Source organism: Rhinopithecus bieti, unplaced genomic scaffold (genome assembly GCF_001698545.2).
Source record: "Rhinopithecus bieti isolate Rb0 unplaced genomic scaffold, ASM169854v2 scaffold_1014, whole genome shotgun sequence".
NCBI lineage: Eukaryota > Metazoa > Chordata > Mammalia > Primates > Cercopithecidae > Rhinopithecus > Rhinopithecus bieti.
Window position 1 is genome coordinate 6038055 of NW_016803499.1, and position 11846 is coordinate 6049900.

Consider the following 11846-nt stretch of genomic DNA (forward strand, 5'->3'; position numbering starts at 1 on the left):
CTAATTTTTGTGTACTTTATTTATTTATTTTTATTATTTATATATTTTTGAGATGGAGTTTTGCTCTTGTTGCCCAGGCCGGGGTTCAATGGCGTGATCTCGGCTCACTGGAACCTCTGCCTTCCAGGTTCAAGTGATTCTCCTGCCTCAGCCTGCTGAGCAGCTGGGATTACAGGCATGCACCACCATGCCTGGCTAATTTTTTTGTATTTTTAGTAGAGATGGGGTTGCACTATGTTGGCCAGGCTGGTTTCAAACTCCTGACTGCAAGAGATCCGCCTGCCTCGGCCTCCCAGAATGCTAGGATTACAGGCGTGAGCCACCGCCCCCGGCCTATTTGTCTATATTTTGGGACAGGGTCTCACTCTGTCACCCAGAGTGTGATCATGGCTCACTGCAGCCTGGACCTCCTGGGCTCAAGAGATCCTCCCACCTCAGCCCCTGAGTAGCTGGGACCACAGGTGTGTGCCGCCACGCCTGGCTAACATTTCCTTTTTGTTGTTGTAGAAACAAGATCTGGCTATGTTGCCCAGGCTGGTCTCAAACTCCTGGCTTCAAGCATCTCCTGCCTCGGCCTCCCAAAGTGTTGGCATTACAGGTGTGAGCCCACTGTGCCTGGCCTGGTTTGGAGATGTTAGTAACTAATAGAGGAGTGCTTTGGTCAGAGAATAAATCACGGAATGATGGAGCTGAAAATTGTGGCTGCCATGTGGGTTAAGGGGCCCTTGGGAACAGCTAGGGTGGTCCTTACAAGAGGAAGCAGAGACGTTACTAGTGAACATGGGCAGGCTTAGGTGGCCCCCAGGTCTTCCCTCATTCTCCCAAATCGAGGGATGAAATCGGTGGACAATCAGAGCAACAAGGTTCAGGACTCAGACCCTGCAGGAGTGAAGAATTGGGCTGCCTGGATGAGAAAACACGGGTGTAGAGTATGTGAGCCATGAACACACCTCACGGCTTCATGACCAGCTGCAGACATGAGACATCGAGAACTTCTGGCAAAGTTTCTGTTTTCCTTGTGCTGTCTAAACCTCACCAGAACGGAACTCACCTTTCCCCCACCCTTTTCTTTCCAACGTGACTGTGTATCGGACGTGTGGTTGGTGCTTCCCTTCACATTAAATCCATAGGTTGTAGAACAGCGACGTGCTGAGGACGGAAGCGGCGGGAACGCCCAACACCAGAGACCCTGGGCTGTCACCAGATGTGGAACCCAGGAGACCTTTGGTGTCCTCCTTTGGAGGCCCGTGCGTTTTCAGCGGTGGGGGCGCTGCGTGTCAGGCGGGGGAGGCCAGGCCCGTGCGTTTTCAGCGGTGGGGGCGCTGCGTGTCAGGCGGAGGAGGCCAGGCCCCTGCGTTTTCAGCGGTGGGGGCGCTGCGTGTCAGGCGGAAGTGTTCTCATTTTCGGAAGTGAGAATGTCACTGGAAGACAGGGTGGACTGTAGCTGGCCTGTGTCACTCTGGCTGCATCACAGGATCGCTCTTATTTGGGGGAATCCCTCTTGGCTGGTGTTGGTGGGGGATGCGGCCACACGCCCTCTGTGGAAGTTAGAAGGGCTTTGACATTCCTTCTCTTTTGTCAGCTTCATTAGGGCCTTGGCCTAGGCTGGGCCAACCAACTTGCCTGGCATTCCACCCAGGACTTAGAATTTTGAGCAGACTGTGCACACATTTAGGGACCATTAGAGCTAATTCGTCATCGACATGGTCTGAACGTCTAGTAAGAGTAGGTGTGGCAGGCAGAATATCTAAAATGTTCCCTGATCCCCACTCAATGTCCCGCCTTAATCCCTGGACCATGTGGCTGTGAGATGACGGGAAAGCGGATACGATTTCTCTTTCGAGAATTCTGACATAAGCTACAACGCGGATGGACCTTATGGACGTAACAGTAAGTGAAATAAACCAGACAAAAAAGGACAAACCCTGTGTGACCTCACACATATGAGGTCCCTGGAGCAGCTGAATCCATGGAGACAAAAAGTGGATGGTGGGTGCCAGGGACCAGGGCAGAGAATGGGAGCTGGTGTTTCCTGGGGACAGAGGTTCATCTTGAGAAGATGGAAAGTTCTGGAGATAGATGGTGGTGATGGTTGCACAACGATGTGAATGTATGTAATGCCACAAACCATACACTTAAAAATGGTTAAGATGGTCAATTTTATGTGATGTATATTTGACCACAATTTGCTCAATGCACCCTTGCTGGTGTGAAGGTGGAGGGGCCGTGGGAGCAGGGACAAGGACGTGGGAACCTCAGTCCTACAGCCATGAGGAGCTGAGTTGTCAACAGCCTGAATGGTCCTGGAGGCAGACGCTTCCCTGGAGCCTCCAGATGAGAGTGCAGCCCACCAAGGCCTGACTTCAGCCCGAGAGACCCCTCAAAGGGCACCCGCTGAGCCCACTGGGACTTCTGCCCTGGAGAGCTGCGAGATCATAAATGGTCGCTCCTTGCAGTCCTTACATCTGTGCTGCTTCTTACGCAGCATAAAAAACCAGTGCAGCTTGTGTCTGGGTGGAGCCCTCCAGGGTGTGGACCACCGGTGTCTGCAAGTCAGCCCTGGCCTGCTGCCTCCAGCGTGGCTTCCTTTGTGCTTACACCCGGCCCGTTCCCATGGAGGGATTTGGTGAGCTACCCCTTACCCTTGCATCTGTTCCCAATGGAGCCTGGCTCTCTGGCTGGGCCTTCACTCCCTCCCCTCCTCACAGCTCGGACCCTCCCCTCAGGGATCCCATGAGGGCTGACAGCAGGGGTGTCTTCACCTCTGTGGGCAGGCAGGTGGCGGGAGAGGGGCCCAGGCGCAGCATCGTTGTCCTGCAGCCACCGAAGACTACCCGAGTATCTTCTTGGACCAATAGCATCTGCTTCAGAGCGGAGACAATGTGTGGGTCCACCCTGGGAGCGTCTGAAGAGGCTGGGCTCCTGGGGCTGGCGGCCACATGCTCTGAGAAGCAAGGGGATCATGAGGCTGTGGTGGAATGTTCTACAGGGGACCTGTGAGGCTACTGTGGAATGTTCTAGAGGGGATCATGGGGCTGTTGCAGAATGTTCTACAGGGATTATGGAGCTGCTGTGGAATGTTCTAGGGGGACTATGAGGCTGTTGTAGAATGCAGAGGACCCAGGGATGGGGGCTTGGATGGCCAAGAAGAGCAAGTGGGTGGGTTAATGGGCATGGTAGGCAGAGACAGGCCAGCTCCGTGGGGGCAGGAAGAGCTGCCTGGCTGCGGGTTGGACCCTCCCTGCCCCCTAAGCATGAGGAGCTCCGGAGTATTCAAGCACAGAGATCCTGGCCTGGGGCTGTAATCTGGGGGCCCAGAAGTATCCATCTCCAGGTCTTGGCAAGGCCTGGTGCAAGCAAAGGGGGGTCCCCATGTGGGCTATGGGGTGCAGTGCTTTGGGTCTGGAAACTCTCCAGGTCTCCCACCCCACCCTGGCACTCAGTCACCCCCAAAGCGTTTCCTCTACAGCATCAGCCTGTGGCTTGGTCCAGGGCTCCCTCCCAGTGGCTTGCAGAGCAGATGTGTCTCGAGCAGAGCTGGAGGACTCTTCCAGAGAGGGTGAGGGCAGGCAGGGGGCCCTACCGTGGGGCCAGGGTGTATTTGCCCTTGCGGTCCAAGCTGCAGCCAGAGCGGATGGCAAACCACAGGAAGGAGCTGAGGAGCAAGGCAGACACCTGGGAGGGAGACACCCGCGGCTGCCCCACTGCTCCAGGCTGGGGGCGCCCCTCCCCAGAAAGCATCAGGACTCTGCAGTGTGAGGGGGCGGCCCAGCTGTAGGAGGCAAACACTGTCACAGTGGACCAGCTCCCTGAGGTTGGCAGCCAGTGAGGCCCAAGACCGGAGATCCTGTCCTGGGTCACCATTCCATCTGAGTCGGGGGCAGGGCAGGCTGAGGGGCAGGAGGTGGGAAGGGGCAGTGAGGGAGGCGAGGGGGTACCGTGAGGGCCAGGCCGATGCTGGTCAGGCTGGAGGCGACCTGCTGGTGTATCCTCAGGAAGCTCCGGATGCCCTGAAGGCAGTCCTGCGAGAGGGCAGCAGGCATGGCACCCACCCTGACCGGCCCTCCCTGCCTGGACAAGCGGCTTCTGTGGGGCCACGGAGCTGCAGCGCCCACCTAGGCCAATGCCAGGGCAGCAGGGAGGCGGGTGTAGCACATTCCTGGGAAGCCCCCAGGGCTCTAGGGAAAGGCAGCACCAGCAGGTGAAGCCCAATGGGACAGGGCTGGCCCCTGTGGGCACCCGGGCACTGCCCTGGGCCCAGCAGGTGCCGTCTCCCAGCTGTCCTGAGTGTCCATCTTGGGCCACACGTTGGCTCCCCTAGGCCGGGCCACTTCTAATTCACTCTGGGTTCCCAGCATCCAGCCCAGGGCTGGGCACAGTGCCTTGGTGACCAGAGGATGATGACTAACAGGGAGGGCAGGAAGCCAGCTGGTGGAGGGATGTGAGGGGGGTCCCCGCACTGTCCCAGGGTCCTGGTTCCATCCTGGGCTTCTGGTTCCATCCTGGGCTTCCAGTGCCACCCCAGGGCATGGCACCCAGAGGCATCTTTCCGGAAAAGGGAGGTGACAGGCCTGTTTCTGAACCCTGGAGATGGTGGCAACTGGGGCAGGCTGTAGAGGCCTCCGCAGGGTGTCAGGGCTCCCCTCCTGCCCCCCGCAGGCAGGTCTGCCTCCCTCCTGCCCATGCCTGCCCATCTGGGTGGCTCCGTGCCCGCCACCTGTGCTGGCTTTTCTGGCTCCCCAGGAGGCTTTGCAGTCGGGCCCATGGCTCTGCCATCCCAAGGGTGCTCAGGGCAGGCCCTGGCTCCTGTTTTTCAGTCGGGGGACCTCTCCTTGGGTGGCACAGGGATCCTGACTGTTAGCCCTGCCCCTGATGCCGCTGGTGCCTCCCCAGCAGCGTCCCCAGCACCGGCCTTCTGCCCTCAGAGCCTGGGCTGTGGCTCCACCCCTCGCCAGGCCTCCAGCCATTTGCTCTCCTCCCCTCTGTTTCTTGGAGGGTCGCCAGGTGCCTCCCACTGTGAGACAGGGTGGGTTTGTTTCCAGGACAGTAGGGGAGAGGAGCAGGGAGAGGGCAGGGTGGGCTGGGGGAGGGCTGCTGGGCACCAGGAGAAAGAGGGGAGGGCCCAGTTTGTCCCAGGGCTCTGGGAGGAAAGGCTTCTTGGCCTCGGGCCCCGCTCTGTTGTTGCTGAAGCCCTGGCCACACCCTAGCCTACGCTGACCCTCCGGCCTCGCTTCTCCTCCTCTGAGTGCCCTTCCACTCCTTCTGATGCCCCCCAGGACGCCTGCACCCTTCCCCCTAGATAGAGCCCACCATGCTGGCCCTGCAGCCCTTGGCACAGAGCCCTCATGGGTGCACTCCAAGAGGTTTCTGTGGACTCAGCTGGCCTTGGGAAGCCCCCAAACTGGAACTGACTTGAAGGAATGAACGGCGCATCGGGCCTGCGTCCAGCTGGGCAAAGGGGCCTGTGTCTATGTCTTGAGCCTAGCCTGGCCACTTGACAGGATTGGTGTACCATGAACCCTAACTAGCCTCCGATCACACCAGAACCTTCCCTGAGCCCTTCGGCGGGCAGGTCCCAAGGGTCTGGGGAGGCCAAGGGGTGGGGTGGGAGGATGGTTCTGAGTCTCGGGGTTGGGCCCCAGGGTGTCCAGCCCCTGAGGGTCTTGCCTGACCAGCCTCCAGGTCCCCCCCTCACCTCTCGTGCCGCCTCCTGTCCCTGGCACAGGTCAGCCTCTGTGCTCCCCAGACGGCTGAAAGGAGACCTCTTCCCACAGCACAGAAACTACGAGAACAGAAGGGAGGGAGTGGTGATGTGCTTCTGAGACCCCAGGAGGCGGGCAGCACATATGGGGAAACTGAGGCACCCCAAGGCTCCAGGTGGGGTTCCCTGCAGGCCAGGGCTGGGGCTCTGGGTATTGCAGCTGCTTCTGCTGGGGGCTCCAGCCATTGTGCAGCCGGGCCTTGGTGAGGGGAACTTTCTCAAGTCGCGCCGCCTGCCCGCTGGGGAAGGAACTCCTGCTGGAGCCAGGCAGCTTCCCCGCCCTGCTCACAGGGCCCGTGCGTGCTTTTTTTTAAGTAGAGACAAGGTCTCCCTATGTTGCTCAGGCTGGTCTCGAACTCCTGGGCTCAAGAAATTCAGCTGCCTCAACCTCCTCCCAAAGTGCTGGGATTACAGGCGTGAGCCACTACGTTTGGCCCCGTATTTGCTTCAATGCTCTTGAAATCCTTCATTGTTTCTGAATAAGGAGCCCTGCCCTCCCATTTTGCACTGGGCCTCGAGAATCTGGTAGGCGGCCCCGTCCCGGGCAGATGGAGGATGGGAGCTTTGTGCCGCCAGCCCTGAGGGGCAGCTCTGGCCTATGTCCTAGAACCCCTTGGTGCCTGGCCAGACCTCTCACTGGCCACCCTGTGCCTGTTCTCTGAACTGCAGTCCAAACAGAGGCTTACCGCCCTGCCACCCAGCCGTCCCCACGCTCACCATGTCCTGGATGGCCGCCAGCTCCTGCCGTTGGACGTGGGACGTGCCTTTCATCGCCTGCTCATATACCAGGTCATAGGTGTCCAGCATGGCATCCTCCACCTACACCGAGAGACCACGGGGAGGTCCTGGCCCTGGTGAGAGATCCAGGGACAGAGCCCCCTCCCCACAACATCCCAAAGGCTGGTGGGCCCTTAGTGGAGTGACGTCTCAGCACCGCCCTCCTCGCAGCAGGTGGATCTCCCCAAGGGGTAGCCTGGGTCCCTGGGCAGCCAGTCACAGTGCTTCCCAACATCAATGGTGGGGCCTCCACACAATGGCCGTCAGTGTGGCCGTCCTGCCCCCAGAGGGTCCTGCAGGATAAAGTGAGGCCAAGCTCTGCGTCTGCCTCTCCTGCGGTCTTACAAGGTCGGCCCAGGGAAATTTCCATCACGCTACTGTTGACCTGGAAATGGGGGATGGGGCTGGGCCTGGTGGAAAAGGCTTGAGAGACCCTGTGCCAGGACCTCAGCTCCCAAAAAGCTGGGGGATTCTAGGTCTTTCCCCAGAATCACCCAGCTGCCTTCCAGAAGCCCCAGCAGCTGGGCTCTGGGTAAAGCTTTTGACCAGAGAAGCCTTGGGCACCTGGAGTCAGATCTGGGTGGACGAGGCCACTGTGGGGCAGGGGGTGGAGAAGGTGGAAGGTGACGGGGCCTGGCTGGATGTGCTGTCTGCACTCCACACCCTAACACCACCTGGACCTCATGTCTCCACCCTCCTAAGCAAGATGCTCTCCCCTGCCAAGTTACCCCCTCAAAGACAAACTGGAATCTCGCCTTCTACGGGAAGGCCTCTGTGACTGCTCCAGGAGTCGCTGGTCTCCTGGCACAGGGCGAGGCCCTCTTTGAGGTCCCCACCCTCTGATGTCTCCTTCCGGCCTCAAAGGCCCTCAGTCCTCCCCAACATGCCATGCTGACAGTCGGGACATGGAGGGGTGCTCAGCAGTTGCCCCAAAGGGCTGGGGGAGAATGGAAGCCCCAGGCCTGCTCTGGCCACTCACACCTGCCCTCCAGAAAGGAAGCTTGGCTTCCCGTGGTCCTCATTGCCCTGGGGCCCAGCCCCCGTGGCAGCCCTGACCGCGGCCAACTGGGTGGACAGTGGGCAGTGGAGGCTCTCGGTCAGCCCTGCCCAAGCCTGGAGGCCCTAACAGGAGTCAGATGGACTTTCCAGGCCAAACTTGGCTCCTGACCCTAATGCATCCCTCCCACTGATGGCTAATAAAAGTCAGACCACTCTCCGTGAGTCATCCCCAACTCAGCCAGCCTTGTCCTCCCCGCAGTGCCCTGGGGGGCAGGCGCCAAGCTGGCCACACCACTGTCGGCCTGGGCGGGGGCCTTGTTCAGCCTCAGCGTCTGTGAGTGTGAAATGGGGGTGGAGTCTGGCCTGGCCATTGTGTCCTCGTGGGTGGAGGTCCTGGTGAGGACCAGAGGCCTGGCGGAGTGGGCCTGGGGTTGGCTCAGACCTCCTCTCCTGCTTCCCTCCCAACTCCAACGACTGTCCCCATTGTCAGGCACCTGCCATGGCCCAGGGAGGACATGGGTGCCTCTGAGGCTCTGAGCAAGGTGGTGTTATTACCGCAGCAGGGGCAAGAGTGACAACGCCTGCTAGTGGCTGAGAGGCCTGCTCTGCCCAGCTCTTCCCGCTCTGCCTGCTCTACCTGCTCTGCCTGCTCTACCTGGTTCTGCCCAGCTCTGCCTGCTCTACCTGCTCTGCCTGCTCTACCTGGTTCTGCCCAGCTCTGCCTGCTCTACCTGCTCTGCCCGGCTCTTCCCGCTCTGCCCGCTCTACCTGCTCTGCCCGGCTCTGCCTGCTCTGCCTGCTCCGCCTGGCTCTGCCTGCTCTGCCTGCTCTGTCTGGCTCTGCCAAGCAGCTCTCCCCACGACTGAGGAAGCAGAGCTCAGCAAGGTAGGCCTCCTGCCCCAAAGCCTGGCCCTGGAGGGCCCTGGAGGCCAGGCCGGCCGCTCCCCATGGGGCCTGGGCTCCTAGGTGATGCTTCACTATCTGTCTCCATCCCAGGCTCTGGGGGCTCTGAAGGAGCCTGGGGCCTGTGTTTCTCAGGACACCTGGGGGCAGGTGCACCCTGAAGGGTACCAATGCACTGAGCTCCATCTTCCGGTGCCCGGGCGGGGCTTCAGGACAGAGACCTGGAGCAGCAGGGCCAGTGCAGAATTCCCGGTTGCTGGACCCACCCGACCTGCTGTGTGTTTCTCCAACCCCTGCCCAGACTGAGGCCTGAGGTCCAGGGGTCCCCGCTGGGGCTTCCCCCGACGACCAGATCATCCCTGGTGTCTGCCTGGGCTCGGCGGCCCTGACCCCATCCTGTGTCTGCTGAAAGTGCTCAGGAAGGTACAGACAGGTCCTGGGCGGCGGGTGGGGACCAGGAGCTGCAGGAGGCCTGTGGACCAGCCCCACAGGTCCAGAGCTGGCTCTGGCCTGAGCCCACTGGGTGGCTGGAGGATCCAGGGAGGGAAGTGGCTCCAGGGTGGGGCCAGACTTCGAGGACGAGGCTGCACCCAACACTGCTGTACTTCATTCGAGCATGAATTATTCCCGATGCAGACTTGTCCGGGGACGGGGGAGGGTTGCGGCAAAGTGACTCTCAGGCCTGGAGGAGAATGTAATTAATAGCCCTCAAGCTCCACATTCATCCCTGAAGCCTGGTCCATGCCTCCTGCCCGCACGAGCATCCCAGGGAAGTGGCAGCCAGGACTCCCTGGGGCAAGGATTGGGGAAGGGGAGGGGCACCCTAGTCCTCTCAGGGCTGGGCCAGGGTCTGTGGCCACGGGGCACCGCCAAGGGCATGTGGCGGGTCCCTTCCCTCCTGCATCCTCTGCCTTTCCATCCGCAGGGCTGCCACATGAGTCACCCTGACCCTGTGTTCAGGACACCTCAGGGGCCCTGTGGGGAGGTGCAGGGGGAAAGGGTGAACGGGCCGGGCTGGGATCTGGACCCCCGTCTCTCACTTCAACGTTTCTGGTGCCAACAACTTGGGCCCTTTGGCCTTTGTCACTGTCTGTGGTGCCGGCAGGACCTTGTTGGACAGGGATCCCGAGGTTGAAGCCCGTTTGGCTCTGGTGGGCCCTGAGGGCGGAGGGCAGAAGATGGGATGTGCAACCGCCCCTCCTGCTCAGGGCCTGGCCTCTGGCACCACAGCTACCCCATCCATACCCAGCACAGCTCCGAGTGAGTTCCCTGTCCTGGAGGACCAGCCTGGGCAACGGGGCATGGCAGGGGGCACGCAGGTGAGGAGGAAGAATCTTTGCACACACCCGGCCATTCCTACCCACGCAGCCCCTGGGTCTTGGTGCTCCCTTCACAGAAAAGGAAACTGAGGCCCAGGAAGGTTAAATAGCTTGCCCAAGGGCACCCCAAGGACACTGACTTCATATTCAGAGCTCCTTCGCCCAGGCCACCTCCGTGGCCACCAGGCCTGACACAGATGATGTTGGAAGTCAAGACCCACTGGGAGGGGTCAATGGGGCCCAGAGGCCCAGGAGGAAGCCCCAGTGCCCTGCCTGGGGTCAGGCAAGGCCCTGGGAACTGACCCCTGAAGGCCAGCTGGGCGCACGGGCCAGACGAGGATGATATGTGTGTGGGGGATGCTACCTGGGGCCAGGACAGGCCATAGGCAAGCCAGGCTGGGGCATCTATCTTTTTGCACCCCCTTCCCTTCCTGGAGAGCAGGCCCCAGCTGTGTTCTGTCCTCTAGCCCCTGCATGGCCCCTTCCCTCCAGAATTGTGCTTCCAGGGTCAGAGCCATAAACACACAGAAGCATGGGGCATGGGCTGCAGCTGCCCCAGACGAGCCCGGGCACCCTGGCAGCTGTCTTGACCTCGGCCACCTCCACTGTGACCCAAACCTCAAACGAGCCTAGACCACCCCATGATGGACAGGAAACGTGAGGCCAAAACACGGACCTGGCCCAGCTCATCACCCTGGTAAGACTACTGTGCCAGTCCTCAAAGCCACAGCCCTCTTTAGGGGGCTCAGTCCCTCTGGGATCCTTCTGGACCTGAGAGAATGGTGTTTCGCCCACCTGGTTCGGGGGGTTCATCCCAAAGGATGCCAGGGGTGGGCAGGCACTTTGGGGCCAAGAGCCTTTGTGGTAAGCCTGGAGCCCCCTCCAGCCCTGGCACTGTCAGGGTAACCTCGAGCTCCCCTATCCCTGGAGGGCCTGAGTCCCCTCATCTGCAAACCATGGTGGGGGCCACCACACTCAGGCTGCTAGCACGGCTCAAGAACTGGCACAGCAGGCACCCTGCAGAGCTCAGCCAGAGGACCTGCCTGCCACCAGCCTCAGCATCTATCATGGCCAAGCCTGTGTTTGGGGGCCCTGGGCAACCAGGCACTTGAATACACAAGGCCACTAGGACTCCATCTAGGGCTCCAGGAAATCACCTCTTGTGACCTGCCAGGCTCTCCTGTCCCACTCGATGACCCTGCCTGCAGCTGTCCCTGGCACTACTTGGCTGCCTTGGGGGCTCTCACCAGGTCTGGGCTCTCAAGGGGAAGGTGGGGCTGGCTCTGTTACCGAGCTCTCATTCTCTGCTGGGCCAGGGAGGCCTCCTTCCTCTCCAAGCTGCTGGCCTTTCCACAGGGACGCCTTTGGCCCCTGCCCAGGGTCAGCTAGGCCAGCCCCTCCTCCAGGCAGGTCAGCATTCAGGACGGAAGGATGGGTGGCATCCTGTGGAGGGGGTGGAGGCTGCGACACCCCAGCCTGTGGGTCTCCAGGCACTGTCTGCCCCACCAGGCCTCCATCAGGAGCGTGGGCCCTCAGGTCTCATTTTCTGGAACACTCTGCTCCTTCTAGTCAACCCGTAAGGCCAAGCCAGTGGCTTTCCTTCTTCTTCTTCCTCATTCCCTCCCCCAAACCTGAGGGGCATCAGCTCACGAGGGCGTGGGCTGAGGGGCTTCGAGAAAATGAGGCCAGGGCAAAGGCCTGGGTACAGCATAGGTCCCTCCCCACCAGGGAGCTGCTGGCCCTCACTCACCTCCAGCGCTTGGCCTCCCTGCAGCCTCAGACAGAGGGAACCCAGGCTGCGGTCTCCCCAACCTCACCCGGTCAGTGGAAGCCTGGAAGCTGGGGCTGCCCCTCCCAAGACTGCTCCCCAGTCCCCAGGCGCCCACTGGATTACTGGGGGACCCTCTGCTGCAGGGTAGGGGCAGCTGGTGCTCACCTGGGTGGGACTGTGGAGTCTCCAGAACACCACCTGCACCTGTGCACAGAACGCCAGGGAGAAGCACAGGAAACCCTGGGGGCAGAGTGGGGCTGGTCACTGTGGGGGGCCAGTCACTGTCGGGGGGGCCAGTCACTGTCGGGGGGCCAGT

The 11846-nt window shown here is 60.8% G+C and overlaps 1 protein-coding gene across 27 annotated transcripts in view; it reads right to left on the reverse strand.

Annotated features, from left to right (window-relative positions):
• Positions 1–554: 554 nt before the first annotated feature.
• TSPAN32 (tetraspanin 32) overlaps positions 555–11846 on the reverse strand; it is an 18903-nt gene continuing 7611 nt past the window's right edge. For 7 of the 27 annotated variants that reach the window (XM_017887537.1, XM_017887581.1, XM_017887529.1 and 4 more), the window contains 7 exons: positions 11696–11770; positions 11050–11202; positions 6479–6580; positions 5696–5782; positions 3939–4022; positions 3584–3675; positions 2140–2944 (listed from right to left, as the gene is read on the reverse strand). In XM_017887537.1, the coding sequence (XP_017743026.1) occupies positions 2632–2944; positions 3584–3675; positions 3939–4022; positions 5696–5782; positions 6479–6580; positions 11050–11202; positions 11696–11770 (906 nt within the window). In that variant the 3' untranslated portion in view covers positions 2140–2631. Of the gene's footprint in view, positions 1539–2139; positions 2945–3447; positions 3676–3938; positions 4023–5695; positions 5783–6478; positions 6581–11049; positions 11203–11695; positions 11771–11846 lie in introns of those variants that run through there. The other 20 variants (XM_017887600.1, XM_017887640.1, XM_017887672.1 and 17 more) reach the window with 18 other exon arrangements.